Consider the following 27,574-nt stretch of genomic DNA (forward strand, 5'->3'; position numbering starts at 1 on the left):
TTTGCATGGGAAACAAGGTCACTATGGTCCGCATTAATTTCTGATATACGGACATCGTCCACTCCATAATTTGCATTTCCCACTCCCAAACATAGCAAAATATCTTGCAATAGAAATTATTCTGAACACCGTAAACAAATTGCCTGCATTTACAGTTTGCCGGAAATGTATTAGATTTCATTCGATTACCTGCTAGAAACCAAGTTCTTGGTGGCCATGGAGTATTTTAAACTAGACCAATTTGGCATAAAAATGCAAGCCCACTCAAGAACTGTCCTTTCCTCTGCTACTGGGGCAGCATGATTCGTTCCCCACTAGACCTGTTAGCACTTGTTGCAGTTCCCATTTTTTACCACTAGGTGCAATAATTCCTCTATGGAATCTAGATATGAGATCAAATCAATGAAACATCCCACCGTGGCCCTGTGTGTGTGGAGTTTGTATGTTCTCTCCGTGCTGCGGGGGTTTCCTCCGGGTACTCCGGTTTCCTCCCCCAGTCCAAAGACATGCATGGTAGGCTGATTGGCGTGTCCAAAGTGTCCATAGTGTATGAATGGGTGTGTGAATGTGTATGTGATTGTGCCCTGTGATGGATTGGGACCCTGTCCAGGGTGTACCCCGCCTTGTGCCCGATGCTTCCTGGGATAGGCTCCAGGTTCCCCGTGACCCTGAAAAGGATAAGCGGTATAGAAGATGGATGGATGGATGGATGGATCAATGAAACATCAGCTCATTTCTGTCAAATGGCAGATGACCAGATACTGGTCACTCAAGAGAGTCACTCAGCATTTCATCCATCCATCCATCTTCCATACCACTTAGCCTACACAGGGTTGTGGGGGAGCCTAGAGCCTATGCCAGGGAACTAGGCGCACAAGGCAGGTGACGACCTGGACGGGGTGTCAACCCATCGCAGGGCACAAATCGCACACTCACACACCCATTCACACACTATGGACAATTTGGAAATGCCAATCAGTCTAAAATGCATGTCTTTGGACTGGGGTGTCATGTATCAAGGAGGGAACTCTGGACTTCTTTTCCCAGCAGCCACTGCACCATACTACATCATTGTCACATGACCACCTGCACCTAATTTACATTTCGGTTAATGGGCACTCTAGTATATATGCCACTGTTTGCACTACTTTCCTTGTCTCACGTTATTGTCTATCTATGCTTTTGTCCACGCTTCCATGTTTAGATTTTGCCACAGTATTTTTGCCTCGAGTTATTGTGTCTTTGTATTTTGTTTGTTTATTAAATGTTAGAATATCTGTGCTTGCTTCCGAAATCACTTTGTAACGTGACATGGGGGAGGAAACCAGAGTACCCAGAGGAAACCCCTGAAACACAGGAAAACATGCAAACTCCACACACACAGTGCAGAGGCGGGAAATAAAGCCCCAGCCCTGGAGGTGTGAGGCAAACGTGCTAACCCCTAAGCCACCTTGCCCCTCCTACCTCAGTATTCCAACAGAATTTCAAATATATGAAGTTTTGAAAGTGGGCTTTATGAGCATCATGATTAACATACAGTATGTTGAACAGCTGATATGGATGAGCTGCCACTGGGATAATCATTAGTTAGTTAGCCAGCAGGTATGGCTTTAGGATCATAAGACATTTTCTTGACCATTTGACAGTAATCAGACTTCAGAAAGGCTTTATAATTATCCTGCACTATATAAAGCAAATAATTTGACATGCTTGCTACACTATCTCAGTGAAAACTCTTCATAACCACAATGAACAATCCAAAATGCAAACATTCTCTACTGAAGCATCAATCTATCAAGGAGAACGAAATCATGTTCAGCACTGCTGATCATGCTGGTTCGTTTTAAAATGATAAGACTTCAAAATAAATTCCACAGCACAATTTGCAAACTGGTTGACATTTCATTTTATTAGCCCATGTGTAAAATTCATACAATTTAAAATCATAGCACCATAGCATAGCAGAGTTCATCTTATAAGTACCCAGGTGAGTCACTGAGGGACAACCAGGGAATTAATCCTAGACCCAGGACATCCACTGACATGTGAAATAGGCCTATTTCATCATTGGTGAAATCAGAGATATTAAGCTAATTAAAGGCCTGGACATTATAAACAGTGGGCCTGTAAATACATAAATATCACTGACCAACATCATTCAAAGAAACTACATTTTGAAAGTCAAATTAAGGAAAGACGATTGAATTCAGCATCACATTTGTGCGGTCCATAGCGGAAAAAATGTCCACTTAAAACACCAGTCTTACATTTTAATTTGACTGCTCATCAGCTTTTCATGGGTGAGGTATGTTTTTTAAACACTTAGGTGTGGGCTACAATCCATCAGAAGCTTCATACATCACACCAGGAAGAGGGAGAGTATGACAGTAAGAAAGAGGATGCAGGACTATTTTAAAAACAAAGAAAACTGAAAATTGATTCAGATCGCTGCACTGATATGACACTCTTCCCATATGCCTATAGACATTCAATAAGACATAGGCAGTGATTTATGATTTAAAAAAAAAAAAACCTTTAAGAGGGGTTGCATTTCTCTTTTGAGAATAAGATTTGGGATTACTGAGACATTTAAGGCGACTTGCAATGAGTGACGCTGTTTGTCCACATGGTGTAACTTAATGTTCATATGCAATGATGAAATAAAAATGCGCTAATACATAGATTAATACAATTGATTAGATGTTTTGCTTAGAAATGGGTTTCCATGATAAGACAATCAGAATGAGCTAAAAAAAATTTTTTTAAAAAGCTCAATTGCTGCTGTTCCTATTATTGAATTACAGACACACCTCAACCCAATCAAGTATAATTCCCTAATTGTCATTTGTCTTTCTTCTCTTGTGCTTTTTGGATTTCATTTCTGCTAGTACTTCTGTCTGCTCTTCCTCTTGTTCTTTCCGCTTCCTCTTTTTTCGCTTTTTATCCAAAACCTCAGTGTCTATGACGTTATCTGCTTTATCGTCTTCGTTAATTGAATCTGTAGGTGTGTGAGTAGGCGTTTCTTTGTTTTTCCTTTTCTTCTTTTTCTCTGTGGAAAGGGCCAGTATATCCCCAGTGGGGTCTTCTTTTGCTGCTGGGACACAGCACTCCTCCACTCTAGCTTGTCGCTCTTTCTTCTTTTTCTTCTTCTTCTTCGTCTTGCTGTCCGAGTCAGCCTGCTCTACAACAGTAATCTCTTCTGTCACTGGGGCTTCATCAGTTTCTTCCACCCTTTCCTCGTCGCCGTGTTGGTCATTCTTTCTATTTTTTTTCTTTCTTTTTTTTTCTTTTTCCTCCATGTCGCTGGTGTTGGGAGAGTCCTCTGTGGATTTTGGTGTCGCTGACTGGGATTGCAGGTCACCGTTGGTTTCAGGAATGGGAACAGAGGACTGGTTCTCAGCGCGACCTTTCTTTAATTGTGCCATCCGCTGAGCAAAGTATTCCTGCATGGTCAGAGCACTGGTCACTGTGTTGAGTTCCACCTCGGGGTTTGATGGACCATCCTTGTCATCGCCGTCCTGCTCGTTCTCCTCCTGAGAATCGGTACTGTTGCTTGCCTGTGGAAACAATTCAATAAATCCTCAAGTTAAGCATAAGTTATAGGTGCTCTCCTGGATCTGATGCAAGAATTTTTACCACTTTAACAATAAAGCACATTCTTTATTTATATATACACCTCACGTTTCATTTTCAGCCCAATGCGCTTTAGATAATAAATAATAATAATAATAATAATAATAATAATTTTTAAAAAGTAGTATTTACAGTTATTAATGAATTAGCTATAAGAATTACTGCAAATTATATATATATATATACTTATCAAGATTAAAAACCAAAGACCTTTAAAAATAATTCATTAATAAGCAATTTTAAAACACCTATAAAACTGGTGACCCTAATGTTCTCTGGAACACTGTTCAAGAGTTTTGGGGTGATGTGTATATATGTTAAAAACAAACAAACAAAACACATACACACACACACACACACACACCTCGCACCGGTTGAGATACGACTTCAGGATTAATAGTGGGCCTGCCTCATCTAAGCGTGCTGATTGGGATCACAGTATTACACTGATGATAACTACAAAAAAAAAAACTACCTGTCACTACCTTTTTTCCACAACAAGTTATAATTCACCCTTCTTGCATTTCCCTCAACTAACAGGAAACTAAACAAAATGTCAGAAATGGGCAACTGGACAAAGTTATAACCCACTTCTTTATGCATTCACATTGCAGTGGAGATTACACAGGGAAATGACTTGAGCCTGTGTAGCTACACGGACATTAAAACTAGCCCTGCGTCCCAATTGGCCTACTGTCCACACTAAATAGTATCCGAGATTAGAATTAGTGTGTCCTAAATCGTAGGATATTGAAACAAGTATCCCAAAGGGACCTGGATTGTTTACTATTTCCAGTAGATTTTCGAAGTGTGGATCCGTGGACACTTTTTAGCTAATATCGCCCACAACTCCTTGCACGAGGGAGGACAAGTTTTGTGACAGTTTTACTTCGCCGAATTCAAGTATGCATTTTCGAGAGTTGTAAATGAAATGTGGAAAAATAAAATCAAATGAAATTAAATGAAATTATATAGTATAAATGATATAAGGAATAATGAAGAAAAGCTGAAGTGTAATGAGGAGTTTGTTTACGGTGAGCGTAACTAGGCAACGTTTTCTTCTGTTACACGACGTGTTAGTACGTCCCAGTACTTGAATGCTCTTAATACACACTCAAAAGTATGTATTTTTTCTTCACAAAAAAAAAAAAGAAAGGGTACAAGACTTTAAGTACAAAGTAGGCAAATTGGGACGCAGAGTTAGTGTTTGTAGAAACATGTGGTCATACTAATAGCACAGGGTTAAGCAATATGATGATCCAAGATCTGTTTTTACAGAGAGATCATGAGGACCGTGATACTAACATTTTGTCAGTTGTGCTGAAAACACTCAGACATGGCATCTTATTACAAGCAGATTTAAAACCCAACAAGCGCTAATGTTTCATCAGAAGTTAAGACAACGAAGTGTCTATGTAGATTTTACAAGATACAATTTTGAACCCTAATGGTTTCTATTAGGCACATAGAAATACTACCATAGACTCGACCACAAACCACACACATCTCAATGTAGAAGCCCTGCTGTTTTCTCGTGCCTGGACTATTCTAATGCACTCTTCTGTGCATGTTTTAATCGGGACGCCCGAGTGTCTTCTGCTAAGGCAGAAATGAAGTTGAAATTTAAGACAAACTTGCCCATAACCACACATGCACAAAACACTACCTTTCACACAGAACACGGGGTTTTGCAGAACTAGAGATGCAAACTGACATGACAGTTAACAACAGGATTAACCTGTCTCACACACGCCTGCATTACCGCTCCCAAAGAACGTACTGCACAATTTAGGGGCATTAAAAGTTCATTCGCTACTAGGACTGGTTTGACGTTGTAAACTGATCACATGTCATGCTTAGAAAAAAAATGAATAAGAATAGTTAGTCCATATTAAAACTTAAACCTTAACTTATAGTCAACAGGGTGACTGTATCTCTGATGAGCGTGACATTCTAAGCTGTACCTCAAATATCTATCCTTGGTACCCCAACGCAACCCCCGAAATGTTTTGGATATAATCAGTAAACACAAAAGTAAATGACCTCTGTTCACACTATGATCTATTCAAACTATAGCTTGTTACATATACGTGATACCACATGATGCCAGTACCCTTTAATTACCTATTAAAACACTACTATATCAGCTATTTTTTCTGTATTAGCAAGACATTACTATCCTGAGTTTAAATACGAAAGAAAAAGAAAAACCTCACCATGTTAATTCAAGTACAAAACAAGAGAAATGAGGAAGAAAATGGGAAACTAGAGAATCTGGTTCCTCCTCTGCATTATCTGTGACTCTAATCTAATTTACACTGATAGAACGGTATTTTTCATCTTTGGAATGTGTGTGTGTATATATATAATATATATATATATATATATATATATATATATATATATATATATATATATATATATATATATATATATAGTAATGACAAGTTAGTTTAGACAAAATTAGTTTATTTGAAAATAAAATACCCCAACTTAACAGGATCTGGTTCCCAAGAGATTGCTCTATTTTGTTCTTTAGTCTTTATAATCTTTTTTAAATTAAAAATAATAATTGTACGAGAACATATATCCATCCATCCATTTTCCGTACCACTTATCCTACATATGGTCACGGGGAGCCTGGAGCCTACCCCAGGGAACTCGGGGCACAAGGCAGGGGACACCCAAGACAGGGTGCTAGCCCATCACAGGGCACAATCACACACATTCACATACCATGGACAATTTGGAAATCAGCCTACAGTACACATTTTTGGACCGGGAGAGGAAACCAGAGTACCCAGAGGAAACCCTTGAGGCACGGGGAGAACATGCAAAATCCATGAACACAGGGGAGAAGCGGGATTCAAAGCCCCAACCTCGGAGGTGTGAGGCAGACATATGAACTACCAAGTCACTGTGTACCCCTGTACGAGAACAATTTTAGCTAATTTAGTATTTCTTAATGGTATTCTGACATACAGTTTCTAAAGACCAAAATTAAGAAAGGTCACATTTTGAGACAACCCTGAAAACTGTCAGCATTCTATTAAAGAAAAAATAAAAACAGCGATCTGGCAGTAGTATAAGCGCGAACTCTTTTTGTGCAGCACTACAAGCCGCCGAATCACAGCAGGCAACAAAGCGCTAGACACAATGACTATGTTGAAGAGACCACAGGAGTGCGCTTCAGATTAAACTGTATCCAGCCAACACTTAGTCACTGCAGCACCTCTTCCCCATTCGTCTTCATTTCGCTAATGGGCTGCTCAATGCATAATGATTTGGGGTGAAGAATACCCACTCTGAAGCTTGTGCTAAACAACAGCAGAGCTCTACATTATGTCACAGGCAGCCATGAAAACGGCATTTTTCAAAACTCCCATCAAGGGACCCTGGGGGGCGGAGGGTTGTTTATGTGCTCCTACTGTAAAAAGAGCAACAAACGTAACAAATGGAAACACTTCCTCTCGCCTTACAGACTAGCACTCCTACATGGATTGTAGCAGATTAAAGCATGTGCACTAATTTCAGTAGACAATACATACTAAGGCGTTCATGTGTGGTATTGTATTTATGCTAGCTCAAAACTAGCCTGAACTCATACCTCATTCTGGATGCACAAAGTTTTCTAGACTAGCCGTGATCTCTACCATCTGGAGAAAAAATAAAAACACATAACGCCATACCCACAGGCTTTCCCTCTAAAGACTGCCTCACTGTGATTTTTTCACTTTTTTCTTTCTTTCAGTTTTCCTTTCTTATGCTTTGTTTTCATTATTTCTCTGCCTTCTCTTAACATTATATGCGTATACTATATCTCTGAGGGAGTATGAATAATTTAAATGAAAATCTATTACAGATAATGGTTATATGGTATATCATTTAAAGGCACATGCCATTATAGCTTAAATTAAATAAATAAATAAATCAAGAAATAAACTTTGAGGTGAAAATGAGTGCAGCAAGTAATAGCACTCCCACAGACTTCCTCTCTAAAGCCCACCCCATGGTAACGTATGCATGATGCCCATATGTTGTTGACACTGTTGGCCATCGCAACTCTTTCAAATCACCCCGTAATTTGAGCTCTGCCTAAGCAAGGTGTTGGACTGGCTTTCGACATTTAAAGCTGAGGTTATGCCCCTTCTTACTTCCCCGGACACCTTTAAGCCAACTTTCTCACTTTCAAACTTTCATCTCCAGACATATCACCTGTCCCCACGAGATCATAATGTAAAAAGGATCTATGGAAAAACCTGTAATACGGTATTATACAAGTCCCAGACTTAGTGGTTAGCACGTTTGCCTCGCTCCTCCAGGTTTGGGGGTTCAAATCCCGCCCCCACCCTGTGTGCACAGAGTTTCCATGTTCTCCCTGTGCTTTGGGGGTTTCCTCCAGGTACTCTGGTTTCCTCTGCCAGTCCAAATTTTGCCATTTTCCAAAAAAAAAACTGTCTGTAGTGTGTGAATGGGGTGTGTGAATGTGTGTATGATCGTTGCCTGCGATGGGTTGGCACCGTGTCCAGGGTGTCCCCCACAGGGTGTTCCCTGGGATATGCTCCAGGCTCCCAGGCGACCCTGTGTAGGATAAGCAGCATGGGAACTGGATGGAAGTCATAGACCCTTGAGTCATTTCAGTTTAAAGCTGCTGCTTTATATTTTTTTCTTAGCAAATATTTAAAAGTAGTCCAGTAAGAGAGAAAGTGGAAAAACCACAGTTTGAGATTCATTAAAAGAAAGTTCGAACTTTTTTTTTTTCTCCTGAAAAATCTATAATTCCCAGTTTGTGTACAAGAGAAGTGAACAAGTGTGGTGGTGAAGTGATTGGGCTTGGTGAAATGTCTGGGGGCCATTTGAAGAGTTTGAACTGTGAAATTACTCTCGGGAGGAAGAGGAAAAAGGGAGAGAGGCCAGAAGAAGAGGGATGGAGTGAGCAGGGAAATCCTCTTCATCGGAGAACTGTGTGGGGTTGGGCGTTCGGGCCCGCTTGGGGACCGCCATTAGCCTTATCTCTCTAATGTGGCGAGAGAAGTGCTGCTGGTAGCATTCCTTCAGGGACTTGTGGCATACACATAGATACATACACACACTGGGAGTCTGGCACAAACAAACAAAAGCAGAAACACAGAGGCATTGCTGACATACAGACAGTGTAAGCCCACCATACATGACTGTGCTTAAGTGTCTAAGAGGTCCCAGCTGACAAAGAAACAACTACAAGGGGGAAAAAAGCCATCTGCTTCTCCTTTTTAAACTCCCTCCACTCCGTCTCGTCCTTTCTCTCCGTTTCTCCTCCCTTTCCCTCTCCTTGACGCTCCTTTTGGCAACAGGGAGGCCCCAGGAAGAGGATGCGTTCTCTAGACTGTGTGCAGCACTCAGATAAGGCCCCAGTAGTGCGAGCCACTAGCTCTTTCCTGCTCACCGCTCCCCAAGCACATGCTGCTCTGAGGAGGAGGAGGAGGAGCAGGCAGGCCCAAGAGAGAAGCAAAGGGATCTGGGACAGACATGGGGCTGAGATCTGTTTAAGGCCTCACAAAATCTAACTTCAAAAAAATTTAACAAAATAAAAATGGAGCTTGCCACGGATGCTGACAAACAGCAGCAGAGAGACCCAGGCGACAAAGCAGAATGCTATTATGTTGAAAAGTAACTGACTGTTTTCTTTCTCCTTTTTTTTTTTTTACATTTTTTTTTACAATACCATCTAAATTCAGTATTACAGTGCTCTAATTTGCTGCTGAAAACGGCAACAAAAATCACCCACTCCGTGCTATGTCACAGTCTCCCTAATTTATAAACGAGAAGCAATATCCCTCGCTGCATAAAGACTATGCTAGTTTAGCATTGCAAATGCTGTGTCAGCAATGAGAACTTCTAGTGTCCAGGGACTAAAGACTGCATATGGTGGCGAACTACTGCAAAGATACAGTGCTATATTTAAGAGAGGGAGTATCGCCAAGTCAAGAGAAGTCTTCATATTTTAGATTAGACTGCATGCATGTTGCAAGGTGTTTCTTCAAAGCACCTTCAAAAATGTTTTGAAAAAATAAAAGAAATAAACAAGTATATTCTAAGCATCGATGTGATGTGATGAGAGAATATGAATTTTTTATTTATTTTTTTTACACATAATACTAGCTCTATTAAATTTAAACATTAAAGGCCACAGTAATTGGTAAGGTGGCATTTTGAAAGGACGAATGTGTTTGGCCGTATTCTTGAGATCTTTTCTCAAATCCAAAAAATGGACTTTTTAACTCATCTGTGTCACTCTGTTTGTACAGGCTTTTTACTTCCCCAAGCTGGTCTGTTCACTCAATCAGGAGCTTTATAGGGAGTAAATATGGGAGCATTTATGTCCTCTGAGAGTTGCACTAGGTGTACGCCAAATAAACCTGAAACTGGCCCATAATGGGCATAAGCCAATAGATACTATCAGGGCAATATTGGGAAGGAGGCTGATTGTGTGAGCATGCTCTCATTGTCCTGCCAGTATTATAAATTTGGTGGTGGTCTGGGTGTATGGATCGGCCCCAGATTACCCAGACTACCCTCCCTGATGAGGAGGGAGAGGCTGGCGCGCCATCCTTCATACCACTCATGTGGGTGGACAGCAAAACAGGTGGCGCCCACGCAATACAGAGCTTCGCCCGGCTTAATTGGGACCTTAACACCTCATATTACAAGATACTAAATGACCCTGAAATGATAATTTGGAACGCACCAACTGACTCCTTTATCCGACTCCTGTATTTATCCTATATACATTTTCTCCACAGAGGAAAACGGCATGTGACTGACGTTCATAGATATACGTGGTATGAAAAGCTTGCCTACGTCGTAATTTCACACCCTTTCGTAAGGATGTGAATAAATAAAAAATTCAAATGACACAAGAGAATAACCTTGGACAAGCTCACTAGGGTGCCATGAAACAATTGTGAGAATAATGAATGGAAAGCGATTTAATTTGACATTATACGACAGAGGAATGACAACAGAGGAACAAGATTCCCAACGCGGGGCTCAGCTACAGCCTCCTCACAGCTGAAAAACAAAAATAGCAAAGATTTGATCTCACACAACCTGGAATTAAAACACTTAAAACAGACTAGGCTGAACATATTTAGCACCTAATTAAACTCAATAGGCTGAAATCTTTAGCACCCAATTAAGCCAAAGAGGTTCAAATAAATAAAGTAATAAAAAGGGAGCAAAACAAGACAAAAGAGCTTAAAGCTAAAGCTGTGTCTCCCGAGGCCTGGATTAACTTCCCACCAGAAACAAATGACCACAACACTCTGCATAGGGCATCATCACTAAATTCTGCTTGCTTTACATTGTAAAGTGCTTGCCTTTTCCATGCCCCCCAAGGAGCTGGTGTGTCAGCCCAAAGATGGAGGAGGTGCTGTTTTACTCTCCACGCTGCTGTGATTTATTCGATTAAAAAAGGGCAGTGATTAAACATGAGCCAGGGCCTCCGGAACAGCAGTAGCTCGGAGGAGTGGCAGGCAGTTAGCTTCCTCCGCTGTGCTGTAATCACCCTGCCAGGGCAGTCCTGCCCAGGCATGCAGCTACCGCACCACACGGCTATTCCTGTTACCGCGTACTGCCTTTTGTTTCCCTCCACAGCAGCACTAATCTGTACGTGTCAACAGATTGGCACAGCCAGACAGCCACAGAATGAGCCGTCGGTGGAGGAGGAGGGGGTTTCAGGGGCATGGAGAGGAGGGAAAGCGAGGACAGGACTGTTGTCAGTTTGGCTTGTTGCTCTATTATTCCATGGTGGCAGAAACAGAGCCCTGTCAACAGTCACGAGGGAGGCCACACTTTTGTTTAAGGCAATTAGATGTTATCGGATATGAATTAACGCTCCCTGACTTCAAACAAAACACAGTGTTTGAGGTTAAGCGGTCAGACAGCAATAGCTGAATGTGCCGACTCACATGGTTGTGCACGTTTGCCTTAGTGTCTTCTCATCAGCGCACAATAAGGCCAAGTGGCACATAACTGAACGGGCATCTGTTTCTGCTAAACCTATCTTTTGATGCTGGCATTAAATACATTGTTTAATTTACATATAAAACACTATATACAGAGGGAAAAAAGTAGCATTTATTCTCCTAATTCCTGAAAAAAACTAATTATAAATGAGCCAAATAAGAAAGCAGTAAACTGAAAATTAAGCTACCAACACTTTCACTTTTGATACTGTTCAGTGTTTATGAGCAACTGAGCAAAACTTCAGGAAATCACTGCCAAGGGGAACAAATCTCTTGAACAAATTTCAAGCAAAGAGATGACAAACGGTCCATAATTTTGCTCTCTTTTACCAAATGGTCAATGAACACTGTCTTGAGTGTGTCAGGAGCTGGGAGAAAGAAATCTATGTGTGGGGAAATGGTAATAAATAAAAAGTATAAAATCCATCAAAATTTTAAAAAATATGCCGGCATGACATCAGATATTTAAGTAATATCTGAAATATTTGATATTTTAGGGCTGCACAAAAATCTTTGCAAACTCATTTGTTTCTCAATGCAATCTGATTCGAGAAACGTTAATGTTAATTCTGCAGCGTCACTGTTCTCCTGTGATTCACTGTAACCAATCCAGTGGCCGTAGACCAGGTACCACGTGACCTCACGCACACTCCTGAAAGCGAGGCAAGTCTACAGAAGACAAAGAGGAGAAACGTCGTGGAACAGATGCGAATGCATTTTAAATTGATCCAAATGCCTGCTCATATTGAGAAGGAATAAATTTGTCCTAAAAATATTAAATATTATGTACTCAATTTTAATTACTAAACAAAATGTGTGAAAAGGTGAATGGGCCGAGTGAGTCATGGCGGCACGTACCAGCGACACATTAAGCATAGAGCATGTTTATAGAGACTGTTTTTCAGAAAAGAAACATTCCAACAATTATTTAAGCTGCTTATATTTCTGGTTTCTTTTAACAATGGGAGGACACGCTGTATTCTTAATATGCTAATATACCTAAATTCTGATTTAAAAAAAGAAGCCGTACAAATTTGATCAAAGAATCATAAGTGAGAATCGTACTCTCAATTCTACACCAAAAAACACAACCCTGTCAAGATTCCCATTTCATCAAAAATCAGGCAGTTCTAGGAAATTTTCTACACAGCTTTGTGATGGGGCTTTGGTGATGGGAGCAGCATGGGTTTAAAGTTTAGCCTCATCAGCAAACACTCAGTGGAAATCCCTCTAGCATCCTGTGATGCTGCTGCTCCTCATCGCTTTGCCACATCTGCCAAGCGGCCATGCTGACGCGATCGCTCCTCATTTGGGGATGCAGCTGCATCAGGGGAATGGACGAGTGAGTTGTTGGACGATTCTTCAAGAAGACGGGCGTGGGTGGACCATGAGGGGATACAGGTGCCACCCGCTGGTCCTGCTGCTTTGTGTCAGCATTGGTGTGGGAGTGAGAGAGGTCGCCAAGGGTTACGCAAACCCCTGGAAACAAGCTCAATGGAGATATCAAACTGACTCAAAAGAAAGCCAGTGGGAAGGCCAGGTACAGCCAAACATGAAGAAGTCCTACATTTAAATGAAGCACATCAAGCTGTATTAGAGGCAATGGTTTAGAGTATATCAGGAATACAAAAATAAATATATAAATAAATAAGAGTCTCAATGAATCAGCATCAGCTAACCCAGTGTTAATACGCATCCTCCCCAACGTAATGGGGAAAAAAAATCTTAAACACGGCTTAGGCATGCAAACAGTGCACCTGTACATCAGCTTTTATCTGGATACCAGCAACAGGTGGCCAAACACACAATTTGAAATAAACAAAAAGACATCAACAGGCTAAATAACTCGCATCATTAACTTAATCCAAACATGGTCTCACTATTGTAGATGTGATAGCAAGTGTGCAAATCTTTTTTTCTTAATTATTATTATTATTATAAGCACCCTCAATAAATGTTCAAGAAATTAAATGATATTTGACCAGTTTTCTTAAAAATCAACAAGCCTTCACACTAAGTTACCTTATAAGCCAGACAACTATTTTATATACACAAATAAAGTGACAAAAAAATTCTGCAAACAGATGAATTTGCAGGGGAGAAGAAAAAAAGAAGCCAAAAGTGTAGGCCTCGGTGATCCAGCTTTGACGCACGCAGCAGTGGTAAAAAATGACTAAGTTTGGTTGATGTATGAAGCAGGCGGGAGTCCATTTATCAGCAGGCCCTCAGCGGTCGCCCGCTAGGGTCCCTCAAGTCACAGGCCGCAACGCTCTCCTTTTGACTGATTAATTAGCCAATCACAGGACATTTTTCACCAGCGGCAGTAGGGTTTTATTTCAGCTAATGCTGGGGCTTGGCTAACCGCACCACGTTCAAGCAAACTCGGCTCTTTCTTTCAGGCCTGCTGGAGTGGAGGGGGTGCGAGAGGGCTGTGAGATAAATCAAACCCACTCCTACATCTCTACACCCCATGCTGCAGCCTAACTAAACCCCCCAAGGGGGAGGGAGAGGGAGAGAGAGACTTGAAGAGAATCGAAGAAAGAAACATGGTTAAAAAGATTGAAAATGGAAAGAGTAGCTGCTAGTGCTCCCTGCTCATTCACACCGCCTTTATCTGTAACTCAATGTTTATTCCCATAAACATCCTCACAAACAATGACTGTTTCAAAAACCATCAACTTGCTTCGCTTCAAATACACAGACCATTCATCATTGCCAAGTGTCTTACCGAGATGAGCAGAGACCCCTAGTGTGAAATGTTCAAATCCCTATGCTGTGCAATAGCAAAAAAATATGTATTCTCCACCATAAAAAAAATAAGAGGGGGGAAAAAATGCTGTTCAGCTCCCTCCAAAAAAACCCCCCAAAATGTCCAAAATAAAAAAAACATAAAAATCCCTAAAGCTAAGCTCGACACTTTACTGGCCACAAGCTTTCCGTTAATATGCGCAAAAAAAAAAGCACAAACTTTTGAAAGGTGTGAAAGAAATTTTTTACAGTGTCACATCTTTAAAATTTATTCCAAAGTTAGAGTCTGTTTGAAGAAGTGGTAGGTAAATCTCACAAATTTGCCAATTTTTTTGGTTTGACAATCAAAGAATGATCCAAACTACATGTGTCCTCATGAACGGATTTACAGAGAATATGAGCAAAAAAAAGTCAAAGTACTTTTCCGAGGTAAAGCAGGTAAAAGAAAGGTAAAAGTACTTTTTCGAGGTAAAGCAGGTAAAAGAAAGGTAAAAGTAAGGTAAAAGTACTTTTCCGAGGTAAAGCAGGTAAAAGAAAGGTAAAAGTACTTTTCCGAGGTAAAGTAACTGTGAGGTAAAGTAAGTGTCACTTTACCCCGGGACACATTTTTTGGGTAAACAAAGTGTGAGAAGTAACCTGCAGATTAATCCTTATGGGTCCATAGCTAAAAGCTCTATTCAAAGATCTAGAGGTTTCCTTTATTCTGGCATTGCAGCCACAGAGAGAATCTTTAGTCGGATCTTCTAAGTTTGATCAAAACTGACTTTTCTTTTACAGCACATAGTTTAATTTGGCGATTATGAAAATAAAAATGTCTGTATGTAACTATATAAGCTGATAAAGCTTATTTTTTCTACCAGATAGGTGCAAAATTAGTAATAATATACATTTTTCCCCCTTATGTAAGATGCAACATGCCCACTGTAACTTGGATGGGCTACAACAGCAGAAAACCACATCAGGTTCCACTCCTGGCAGCCAAGAACAGTAATCTGAGGCTACAGTGGACACAGGCTCACCTATACATTGCCTAGCTTTTTAAAAAATAATAATTTAAATACATTTTCAATGGTCCAGTTTTAGTGAGCCTGTGCCAACTGTAGCCACTGTATGCATTACGCTGCTGCCACTTGACTGGCTGATTGGATAACTGCATGAATGAGCAGGTGTCTCTATTAAAGTGGCCTTTCTGGAAGGCTGGTGATTCCACTGCTATGAGTAAATAAGAAAATATACAATAAAACACTTCATAAAATATTTTCCTTCTGTAACTTGACACATTTTCAAGTGAGAGAGCCGAGTGTCTTTATGTGATGATTACAGGGAGTAAAGATAAGAAAGCGTGAACGATAATGATGATGCTGTGATATGACATTGGTTAATATTATATTCCCTCCTCCAGTCCATGCACAATGAACTCAAAAACTGAAGATCAGAGAAAAACAAGATAGCGATGGGTTTTGCATTAGGAGAATACTTGAAGACATTTTTTACGACTAAAGATATGTACCTGTGTAGTAGATCGGGATAAATTCAAACGTTTAAATGGATATATTTCTGTAAAGCTGCTTTGGGACAATGTTCATCGTTAAAAGCGTTCTACAAATAAGACTGAATTGAATTGAATAGTATACAGGTTCACTAACAAACTGTCAGCAAATAATCAGGGTTGAAAAATACCTCTGAAAAAATTGTTCGATGATGCATACTAATAAATACAAAATAAATGATTTAAAAATGAAAAGGAGAAAAATAATGAAATCATTTAATTTGATTGAATTTAAAAACGCAATACAAAATTTTTACCATGAAATCAGCTGCATCCAAAGTAACTGTTAATGTATATAACTGTTTAAAAAATATAATAAATATACTGTTTAATAAATATACTGTGATCTCTCAGAGAAGTGTGTTGTGACAGTGATAGTATAACATCTTCATATTGATCAGCCATATTGTGCACAATGATCCAACAAGGTAAAAAAACATCAGGTTTATTTTCAGCTTGTCCTTAAAAATGAATGCTCATGATAGAGATGCCCGCTGTGGTTCAAGTTGTACTCGGGGAAGCATGATTAGGAGAATCCAAAAGGCTACATGACCTGCTACTTCTTCTGAAATCATGAGGAAATGCCCTTATGCATCATTAAAGTCAATACTGACTTGACACAGAAGCAATGTACGGGACCCTTGAGGTACACACTGCTCCTTTCCCCACAGGCTCAGCGAAGTACGGTAAAGGGGTATCCGGTGAGCAGGGGTGTGCTGGGACAGCCTTTTGTGAGTGCGTACGTGTGCGTGGTATGTGTGTTTGTCAGGGAGCATTGTGAAACGAGATAAGGACCTGGCAGGAAGCTGAATGAAGAAGGAAAACCCCTGGTGCAAGAGGTGGGACAAATCGCTGCCAAGACCAGGACCAAGCGATCCCACAGTCAGCTCGCAGTCCCATCAACTTCACCAAGAATGGAAAGAAGTCCTCAGCTCTAGGACTGCTTTGGCATCGGAGGTTCGACAAGAGGCATAAACATGATGGTATACGTGTTATCAGCGAAACGTGACATCAGAGAAGATAGACTGGCCAAAAATATGACTCACGACCTCAAGAAGCTTTTCCCGCTCAACAATACGTCACTACTAGCTGTGAAGTTAGTCATAAAAATGATAGAGTTCCTGTGTACTGTAGCCACTGTATAAAAACATCCTTGTGTGTCCTGAATGCATCTAGTACTTTGTGCGTTTACACATGAATGCGCGCACACACCCCCACACACACACACACACACCCACACTACTTCCTCAACAGGCCTAACTGGTCGCTCTTTTCCCGGGCTTGTGACCAGCCCTTGCAGCAAAGTCTCATGGGATGCCATTGTGCCCATGTTCAGATTGGTTTTCGATCTGGTCAATGAAGTCCCTCCTGACCAGCACAATAGCAAACCAGAACAAAACGATTGCTGGGGGAAAAAATAACACACTGCCAACATCTCCAATTTTGGGCAAAGCAGGAACGCTGGCCATTGTGTGTCACCTGCTGGGTGAGGAGAAGGAATTATTCATGCACAAAGGACTATCAGATGTGCTTCGGTGAAAAATCCACAGCCTTTTCTTATGACAAAGTAGGACTGAGCCAGATGACGATATAATATTGATATGAAGAAATTATGGCACATTATGCGTTCCTGAGCTACTGTGGATATGGTGATATCTTTTTTTTTTAAATAAAGAAAATTACAAACTGACCGGAAGCTGCTGATGTGGTGTTTTCAGCTAATCTTTAAAATTGTAAAATTTGTTTTCTATCCTTTTCAGTATTAAATGTTTATTTTTTATAACTAAAAATGCTGTCGTAAATATAAGAAAAAATTATAAACAGTATATAAAGTATCATCGAACTTTTGCATTCTTGAAAAATGCATCATTAATGTACTGCTGGCAGTTTGTGAGCAAACCTGTATATTGCAATACATACATGGTAGAAATGCCTTTAAGCATCGCGATATGATATTTTTGCCATATCACCCACCCCTTTAATGAAAATTAATGAAGGAAATGGAAATAACCTAATCTAAACATGCATATCCAAAGAATGGACGTAATATACAGCAAGCTAAAAAGATTACCCAATTTTACTGCCATATGTTTGGGCAATGTTTTATATTTTTCCTCTGCAGATCTCAAAACAGACGAGGTCACAGGTCAACCTGAGAGATCAATAGTCGTCTTCTTTTTTTTTTCTTTCAACTGCCAACTGCAGGAGCTGTATATTTAAAGCCAAATGAAGAAATAAACTAAGAATTAAAAACCACAAGGAAAAATATTCACACCATTATTAAAAGGTTCATGCTAAAACTAAAGGGTAAACATGCTGACATGTTCATAATACGTGATCAGGTCATACATCATCCTCTACAGAAGGACCTCTACTGGTTACGTGCAAAAGCAGCAACAACACACCAAGTTAACTCGAAAAGTCTTTGTAAGCCCCGAAACAACTTAATCCTCCCAACTTCAAACTAACAACCCAGGGATTTATAAGGAGTTCTTAGAAAAGATTTTTTTTGTTCATTTCATCACTTCCTGTGCCCTGTAGGACAGCCGCCAACATGTTCTCGGTGATGGTGCTCAGTCACATGCTGACTGCAGTAGTGTACCTGATGTGACCGTGCTGGAGGAGGTGGAACAGAGAGTGGGGATGTTAATCCGTTAATGGGATTTCTGCACTTTCCCCTGAACTGTACGCCATGACATGGCTAATAATCAGCTCATGGCCTGCCGCAAGCAACTCATCACCCAGAGCAGGTCAGCTGTGCTTACGGGGACACTAAATTGGAGTGAACAGGTATCAGGAATATTGCCCAACAATCATTCATGTTTGAGGTTGTGACCAAAAGTTTGACTTTTACATCTCTCAAATCACTGTTTCCACAGGAGAAACGTTTAGGGCTGGGACTCTTGCTAGACACAACATACATAAAAGCTTATTTTCTGATAAATGAATCAACGAGACATGATTATCTTACCTCATCCTGATTTCTCATCTGTTTGGCTCTTTTACCGAAGATGCAAGCGAGGTCTGTTTCACTGCGACTGGACAGATCCTTCCCTATGAGGAAAAGGTTGAAAAAGGATTGATATTTGTGGAATGCTGATGTTATAATTTTACAATAGTATCTGTAGGTCATCACGCTTTTTTAATGCTTTTATCCATTGCTAATTTTAAATACGGGGCTTTGCTTTCATTGTGCTTTGATGCAACCCGACTGATTAGCTTTCGTGAAAAAGCATCCTGAGGTGGGCATGGAAAACACTGGTGGCAGTTGTTGCAGAACAAAACAACTTCTTCTACTTAAAAGTCTTTTGTTTATCATAGACATCATGAGCTTTCTGCAACATAAAAAGAAAACGTCTCTGTCTGGACACTGTTGACAAATGAGTATTTTTTTAAAGGAGGTTCGACTGTGTAAATTATTGATTTAAATGGATAAGGGTCGCGGGACAGTTTTGAACTCCTGCCGAGAGGAAAGGTTTTAAAGGCAAAAGAGGGCGAGCTACGTGGTCACAGAGGATGGAACGGACGAAGAAAAACAAACGGTGCTTGGGCGGCCCCCGCCTCGCGCCTCCCGCTATCCAGCAGCTCAAAGGCTCCAGGAGAGTGCAGGCGCCCGTCTCGGCCTGCAGGCCTGTTCGTCCAGCTGCATCCTCTTCCTTAAAGCAGCTCCTGATAAGACTGCGTTATTTATTGCTCTAAGCGCTTTTGCTCTCTGCCTTTCAAAGGCGAGACCTTGCCTCCCTGTAACCAAGTTATCCTGTAAGCAAGCTAAACAAAAAGTCCAAGCTCAAACAAATCAAATAAAGCCCAAAAATGAACTCTTTACATTTTCCACTGACCTCCATTAACACACCAAAACCCACACTGTCTAGTGTGTTGGTAATCAACGTCCTATGATGCTATGATGTGGGCACAGTTGAGTTGGTGGTGAATGCTGAACCAGATTAGCAAATCGCACAAGCCTTTTAGGATGGACTCGCTAATCTGACAACCAACAATCTAATTGCGTGCCTCAAAAGACACCAAGATATTATCTGGGCTTCGCTCTCACATATCAAAGAAAAGACTTTCTGAAAGACAAATCTTTTCTTTTGCACGTGTGGTGCATTCTTGAACTGACAGAAAACGATCGTTGTAAAACGAGGGGCGTTTCTTTAACTGAAAGAGCAGTCAACATAAATAACATTTGCCACATATGATGAACACTTACTAAGCCTTTTGAGGGGGATAAAGAAAAAAGAAAAACACGAAATCAGGCCAATTATTTGGCTAACAGTCCAAAACTGCTTTATGCATCTACTCTGTAATGGATTGGCCTACTCAGTCACATGGATGATAAAGTGCTGTAGTTCAGCGTGCATCAAAAACTCCCAGATCTCTTGATAAATGGACGGCCAATTAAATCTGGGTTACTGGTTTACACTGCTAGTGCCTTTGGTGAGCAGTGGAGATGCCAGTGCCTTTCCCCAGAGCTGGAATACATCACCTGCAAGAGATCCAAATGGAGCAGGGTATGACAAACATGATGAAGGTTGCTTGCAATAATCACCTGCTTCTTATTCTTAACATTTAGCGATTAGATACATTTTTTTTAGGGATGCTCCGATCGATCAGCCGCCAATCGGTAGAATTCTATGACTCAATCAGTAGTCTCTAAATTTGAACCGATCGGAATTTGATGACGTAAAACATGCGAGGACATAAAACACATGATGAGGTTAAGCTTTAGCGCTGCAGTCATGTCATCACCGTTGTGGGATTATTACGAGGTCTCAAGAAACAATGAAAAATTCGCCATTTGCCGTGTATTTTTAAAGGCCTATTAAAATGTTCATTGGAAAATGAATATTTGTTGGGCTTATTTATTTGATTCTCAATTAAAACAATAATCTACAACATTACTGTAATTAATACAACCAAGGAAACATCTGTGGTATTACTTTATCTGGAAGAACAAAAAGGTTAACAGTGATGGTCAACAGACAGCTTACACATCACTTATATAAAGCTCGAACGATCGGGATCGGCCGATCATGATGACAAGAAATCGGTAATCAGTATCGGCTGCAAAAATCCTGATTGGAGCATCCCTACATTTCTTTTCACATCATGACTCAAATTCAGCTCTGACTGCCATCTGTAAATTGCTCTGGGTTTACTCAGAATGGTGGGAGAAGAGATTAATGCTCCTCCTGCTTTATGTTCCTATTTCTGCCGAACCAAAACATGTCTACACATTGCAGAAGAGCACTAAGCCTCAGCAACTATAGCACCGCATAAGCACCTGCTGAATACTGCCTGCCTACATATGTAACAGGTTTATCTTTGCTAAATCCCTGACCTGACAATACCCAACACACTGCAACCAAAACCGTGCCTGGAGACTTGGACATTATCCTTGTGCCCATCCAAAGAGTGAAATCTGATGACAAAATAACGTTGCTCAAGGATATGATTGCTTTAACGCTTAAAGCAGTGGACACTAACTCAAAAAAAACAAACAAAAAAAACATAGCTATTAGCCAGTCAGTTCAGTTTAATGTTAGAAATTGATTGCTAGGGAACCACATTCGCATCGATGGTAACCAGGACGCAAAAAGCTGAAGTTCTGGTTCTGTTATGTAGTTTTAATCCCAACAGCAGGAAGAGGTGTGACATCATGTCATGAGAGACGGGGGCAACGAAGGCAACAGAAAAATGATCGCACCCAAATCCAATAACAAGGAATGCATTTGAAACCTGAGCATTAGCTCTTTCAGGGGGGTAAACGTCCTCAACGTGCATCAGTTATGCATTGAAAAATAGACCCATTACTTTGTTTATTAAACTCATCAATGCTCTTTAACCTTCAAAAACGCACTGAACGTGTACTGCGAGAAAAGTTTCCACTCCATGACCACGAACAGTTAAGATGCCCAGAGTTCAGCGAGTTTGTCCCAAGCCTGAAGCTCAGGAATAAGGTTTGCCTAAGGACATGTAGTCTTATAAGTGATCTACCTTTGAGAACATCCACTCTCATCCTGTCTGTAAGGACAACAGACGTCTGTCTCAAGGCTAAATAAAGTGCCTGAAATCACGACGACGGCAGCATGCTCCCAGGCTCGCTGTTATCTGTGACGCTCATTAGGCACTGATTGAGGCCATTTTGAGCCGCAAATGCATCAGCCAGTGCTCTTCACAGGAAACAGGAAGTCGTGCTTTTAAGCTGTGTGCAACGGTGACTTGTGGGCGATAAAAGATGAGAGACCTTTCATCCACATTCCTGGCATTTTTAAAAAACATCAAGCTGAGAGGGGGGATTTTGGTTTCTCATCAAAAACATAAGCATGACCACTGACAAGGTCAGTCTTTTCTGGTTACAGACCCCTGGAGGCTTTGAACGTTACGGATTTAACGTCAGATTCATGCAGTCAAAAATAAGCAAAGATTTAGTGCTTTGCAAGTGAAGCTGGTGAAGTCGGGAAAGTCCTGGCACGTTCCAAAGCTAATTGCGCAGGTGGGTTTAAGTCCCTCCCTGGTTAAGTTGACCTCAGTGTCCCGGCAGGCTGATCTATTGCAGCACTGACCCATGAGCACTGCTGCTACTCCTGCCAAAGGCAGCAAGGGATAAAAGAGGTTAACATCTGAGGAACATGCTAATAAATACACAGGCATTTATTGCACAAACAAGTAAAGGGTACGCATGAGCCTAGTCAAGGTTTAGAGTATCTATGAACACAGATAAGTTGATTAATAACATACAGTACAACATATGTGACCATAAACTAACAGTATGTGTGTGGCAGCATGTGAAAACCTTTTGAACATTTTCTTCTATATCACTCTGGGAAAACAGGTTTCTCCGAACCTCAAATATGTTTCCCTATTGCATGTATCTCAACCAGAAGTTCCAATACCACTGAGAAATCCACCGACCTCTTAGAACATTTGTAACACAATCCACTAATGAAAAAACAACATTACTGCCAAGAATTACAATTCATCAATGGGGAAGTGAGTGATTATCACCTCATCCACATCAGTATGTCTCAATGTCTGCAGGAAAAGTCATTCATCATGAGCTTCGTCGTCATCTCTTCACTCTCTGTCCTCATCAACATCGATGGTTAAATAACCACTAAATCATTCAGTCAGGTCTCTTGCCTATATTTCTTGTTAACAGGTCATTTAAACCACTTTCATCTGTACAGAATGTGGAAGCGCTGATTTCAAACTGAACTTATTACACTTATGTCCATTTCACAATGCCACATAGCCATCAAGCAACTTCATCAAGTGACGTTCACTGTGTCAGGTAATCGCGCTGCCAGATTTGAGACATCTTTAAGAACACTGAATGAATTTAACAATGATAAACTGACTTGATGCCAAGGCAAGGTTAGAAAGTAGACTAAAACATTTCCACATACAGTGTGTTCCAAAAGTCTTCATACTCAGGGGAAATGAACACTTTATCAAAATGTCTTCCAAAATGTTTCATACTTAGTTTTATTTATATATATATATATATATATATATATATATATATATATATATATTTTTTTTTTCTTTTTCATTTATATTTATTAATGTTTCATACTCAGTTCATATTATATATATTTTTTTCCAGATAGCCTTTGAGAACGCCTTTGAGAAAAGAAGACCGTACTGAAATCATTCTAATGGCTGGATCGGGAAGCTGTCGCAAGGTTGCGATGGACTTTAACAGGAAACATGGCAAGCACATCACACACACGACACTGTTGCCAAACTGTGAGCTAAAGTTGGGAGAGACGACTCTGTGTGTTTACAAAGAAATGACATCATGTAGAGAATGTTTTGCTAGAAAGTGTTCATTTCCCCGATATACAGAGTCTTCTGAGACACCCTGTAGTTTATGTAAAATGCATACTAAAATATACTATTGACAAAAAAAAAAAAAAAAATCATTTTGCTCAAAGATTTTATTTTTGGTCCGTTATTCAGAATTCACCCACAGCGACATCTGGCTGGATTTCTCAGGCCACTATACATATGCGCAAAAGTCAGGAAAGCTAGAACCCCAATTTAACCCTGTGTTGTTTGTGTATTAAACAATCCCATTTTAACATCTATTTTAAACTCAATTTTTAAATTAAATATACGTGATACAAATGGAGCCCCAAAACACTTTCCCATGACTGCGGAGTGTTATTAAGATATTTAGAAAACGTGATCGCAACTAAAATGGTTTTTGTTTCCTTTGAACAGTAACAGAACAGTAATGTCTGTCATTTTCACCAAATATTTCACCTTTGTTACTCTCAACTCAAATGATCCTGAACATCATCCGTATAATAGAAACAGAATTCTTAAAAAGGCTTCAGTTTCATCATAAACTGAATCAAACATGTACAGCTTCATTTGTATTATTACGCATGCTGGACTTTCAGTCAGGTCATTTTGAGCTGAACAGATCATGAGAGTTCGCTTATGCAGCACAGACTCGGTGTTACCTTTGGTGAACTTCATGTAATGGACCCTTTTTTTAGACGTCTTGGATTTCTCCTCCAAGCTGAAACCTTGTGTCTGTTCTGGGGACGGCTCTGCACACACACAGCAGAATTCAAGAATAAGCTGCGATCAACATCAAATCTTGATGGTCACAGGAAATAAATGCACTGTTCATTGCACTGTCCAGCTCTGAAACTCTTAAAGCAGACAGAAATCACATGGTATTAAAAGAGGGTTTATTAACTAAATCGTTCCAGAAGTTATGCAGGAGTGTAGTAACAGCAAACTGCCGTTTGACAGTTGAGCTTGTCCGCTGTGTCCTGTCATACAATAGCACCATCAAGTGGTATTTAAAAAGAAAAAGGAAAACTGTGTGGTAAATGTTAAACACTGTTAATCATAAAGCCTTAATTATTCATTTATTTTAACTGCCATTAAGCACTAGAATCAGACCAACCCTTAATACATTACAACAAATTAGCAAGCATGTGTTACCTTCAGTGCTGTTCTGCCCATGGCAGTTGTTCAGTTCGGCAAGAAGCTGATTAAAATCGTCCTGATGAGCAATCCAGTTATCCTGCACAATCACACCAATTGTAATGATTCAGTAGTTCAAATGATTAAATAAAGTAATAGAATGAAAAGGTACAGAAGATCAGTGCAAGCTCTCACCTCGTGGTTGATTGAGGTGCCTAAACCCAAACTGTTGTTCTTCACTTTAACCTTGATATGCTCTGTAGCACCCTGCTCACTTTTGCCAAGACCCTAAGAGTGAGTGAGTAAGTAAGCAAGTGTATATATATGTGAGTTTATGAAAAGTACAGTACATTTTCATGGTACAGTCAGTATTGTTATTTTTGTCATAAAGTTCAGCAATATTTTACTTTGAGTGTTATGTTTTCGTTCAGTATCAATTTTCAAAACTTAATTGGTTTATCCGCAGGTACCGCCCGACTTAGTTATCGGTAAAATCTGTCGACCTCTAAACCGTAATGCTTTTTTAAGCGTTTATTTAATAAAATGTATGTTTTGTCTGAGACAGATTCATTCTGTTATTACTTGCACTACAGCAGCTATAAACAGTCATTCCCTCACCATCCTCTGGTACAAATACTATTACAAACCATTAGCTAAGCATTAAAACCATTACCAGTCCTTAATGGTATCCACTAGATATAACATGCTATGAATAGAAGGCCAGATTACCAGTAGAGACCCACAAAGACCATTACAGTTTATTAAAACCAATGCAATTCCCATTATAACCATTACAAATACTATGAGAGTTTCTACTGGGTTTTTTCCCCCCAGCATGGAGGATCAGAACAACCTCTCCAACATTGTAAATATATGGGCTTGCAAAAGCGAAGTGCGCATGTGCAAACACCCTGACTAGCTAATCAGAACACTGACACTACAGTCAGAGCTGCTGTTATAGGAAATTAATCACCTGAATGAAAAACTCAACAGCTGTGTGGTATAAATCGGATTTCAGATGCACCAGTTTAATTACCTTCCCTTTAGACCAGCCCATTCGTTCCAGCATCTTCTGCCCGAACTTGGAGTCATCACTGCTCCACGTGCTGTTCCTCGGGTCCACAGACCACTTCTGCTTTCGACGAGCTGAACAAATCAACAGGACAAGAAACCATCGTCAGTTTCATCACTACGGAGTGTGACAGCACGACTTTTATTATAGTTTATTCTAAAGTCAGTTTCCATTTAATCTCCATGTCCCGCTATTAAACAATCCCTGATTCAGAAGAAGGATGTGAGGAAAGCAGAATTTGAGAGCAAAGATACCACCGGTTAGCATACATGCTAACACATTGGCAGAATGTTAGAAAAAGGAAAACTCGGGGATTACAAATAAGGCCACAAATGCCGCTGTACATCATACACACATTCCCTATAATTATAATTTAAAATAATATTAACAATACATGTACAATAAACTATGAACTCACGCTCAGCAAGCATGGACATCTCGGGGTTCTGTTACACATGGGCCGAATCCGAGAGGCTGTCTTTCATGTGCCTGATTGGAAGTATTTTTTTTTTTTTGGAAGATTTTGCTTGTGTTTCTATATAGCATTTCTGCAATTACAGAAATATGTTTTTTTAATATGTTGTTTACAAAATACTCCATGTTTCTGTATAATTTAGACAGGCTTATTAGAGTTTTTAATTTATTGCCAGCTTTTCAACGCTAGATGGCGGAAAAGTATCATTTTAGTACATTACATGTCTCGTGTATTTCAGGGTCACAATTTAGGGTATCCGTCCATCCGTACATTTTCCATACCACTTGTAACTAAAGCCAAAAAGGATGCCATGCCAAGTTTTGTATCTAAATCTGGTACTACAAATATATTTTAGCTGTAACCTTGAGTCCTGTACTCATTACAGTTGGCTGGAGAGAGAAATGTGGAATGATAAGAGTTGTTTGCCTTGTCTCAAGAAAATCTTAATCAGTAAAGAACAAAGGGTTTATTTATGACTGTACAAATTTTAAAATATAACTGCTGAGTCCTTAAAAAAAAAACAGTGTCACAAAATAACACGTGCATTCCAATGTCACAGAAATGATGATAGAAGTTGAGTATGCAGTAATGTTCCTTTTATATGGATACAGTTTCATCAAACAAGCATTTTGCTTTCTTTATACCCTGCAACATTACATATGAAAATGAGTTTATTGCCCACAACCCCGCCAAAACCGCTTTGTCAAATGAAGGTTGAAAGGTTCATCTGCTGTGACATAGCATGTGTCCTGAGAGAAATGGAAAACAACAACATAAAAATGGATTTTTGATGGCTCACTGAAACCTGCTGTTACACTCACTCTCCCACTGACTCTGAAGAATATGACTAAAAGGTCACCAAAATGTCACCATCAGCAGTCAGCATTTGGAGCAATTCCATTAAACGGCTGCTGTGTGCTGTCTTTGCAAATTAACTGTTAAAGAGAGGTTTTGCAATCAGATACTTTACAATGCCTTTTAAATGTCTAGAGCAAGTATTCTATATGTACAGTGGTGCTTGAATGTTTTCAAACCCCTTAGAAGTTTCTATATTTCTGCATAAATACAACCTAAAACATCATCAGATTTGCAAGTACTAAAAGTAGATAAAGAGAACCAAATTAAACAAATGAGACAAAAAT

At 40.0% G+C, this 27,574-nt stretch overlaps 1 protein-coding gene across 1 annotated transcript; it reads right to left on the reverse strand.

Moving 5' to 3' along the window:
* Nucleotides 1–1,890: 1,890 nt before the first annotated feature.
* On the reverse strand, nucleotides 1,891–26,431 carry pinx1 (PIN2 (TERF1) interacting telomerase inhibitor 1). The gene is made up of 7 exons (XM_053614241.1): nucleotides 26,376–26,431; nucleotides 25,922–26,031; nucleotides 25,081–25,173; nucleotides 24,904–24,985; nucleotides 24,411–24,500; nucleotides 18,908–18,990; nucleotides 1,891–3,557 (listed from the first exon to the last, which is right to left on the reverse strand). Exons 1-7 carry the CDS (start codon nucleotides 26,392–26,394, stop codon nucleotides 2,835–2,837), a joined length of 1,200 nt encoding a protein of 399 aa, XP_053470216.1. The 5' UTR covers nucleotides 26,395–26,431; the 3' UTR covers nucleotides 1,891–2,834.
* Nucleotides 26,432–27,574: the final 1,143 nt, after the last annotated feature.

Source organism: Ictalurus furcatus, chromosome 25, assembly GCF_023375685.1.
Source record: "Ictalurus furcatus strain D&B chromosome 25, Billie_1.0, whole genome shotgun sequence".
In the NCBI taxonomy this organism is placed as follows: domain Eukaryota; kingdom Metazoa; phylum Chordata; class Actinopteri; order Siluriformes; family Ictaluridae; genus Ictalurus; species Ictalurus furcatus.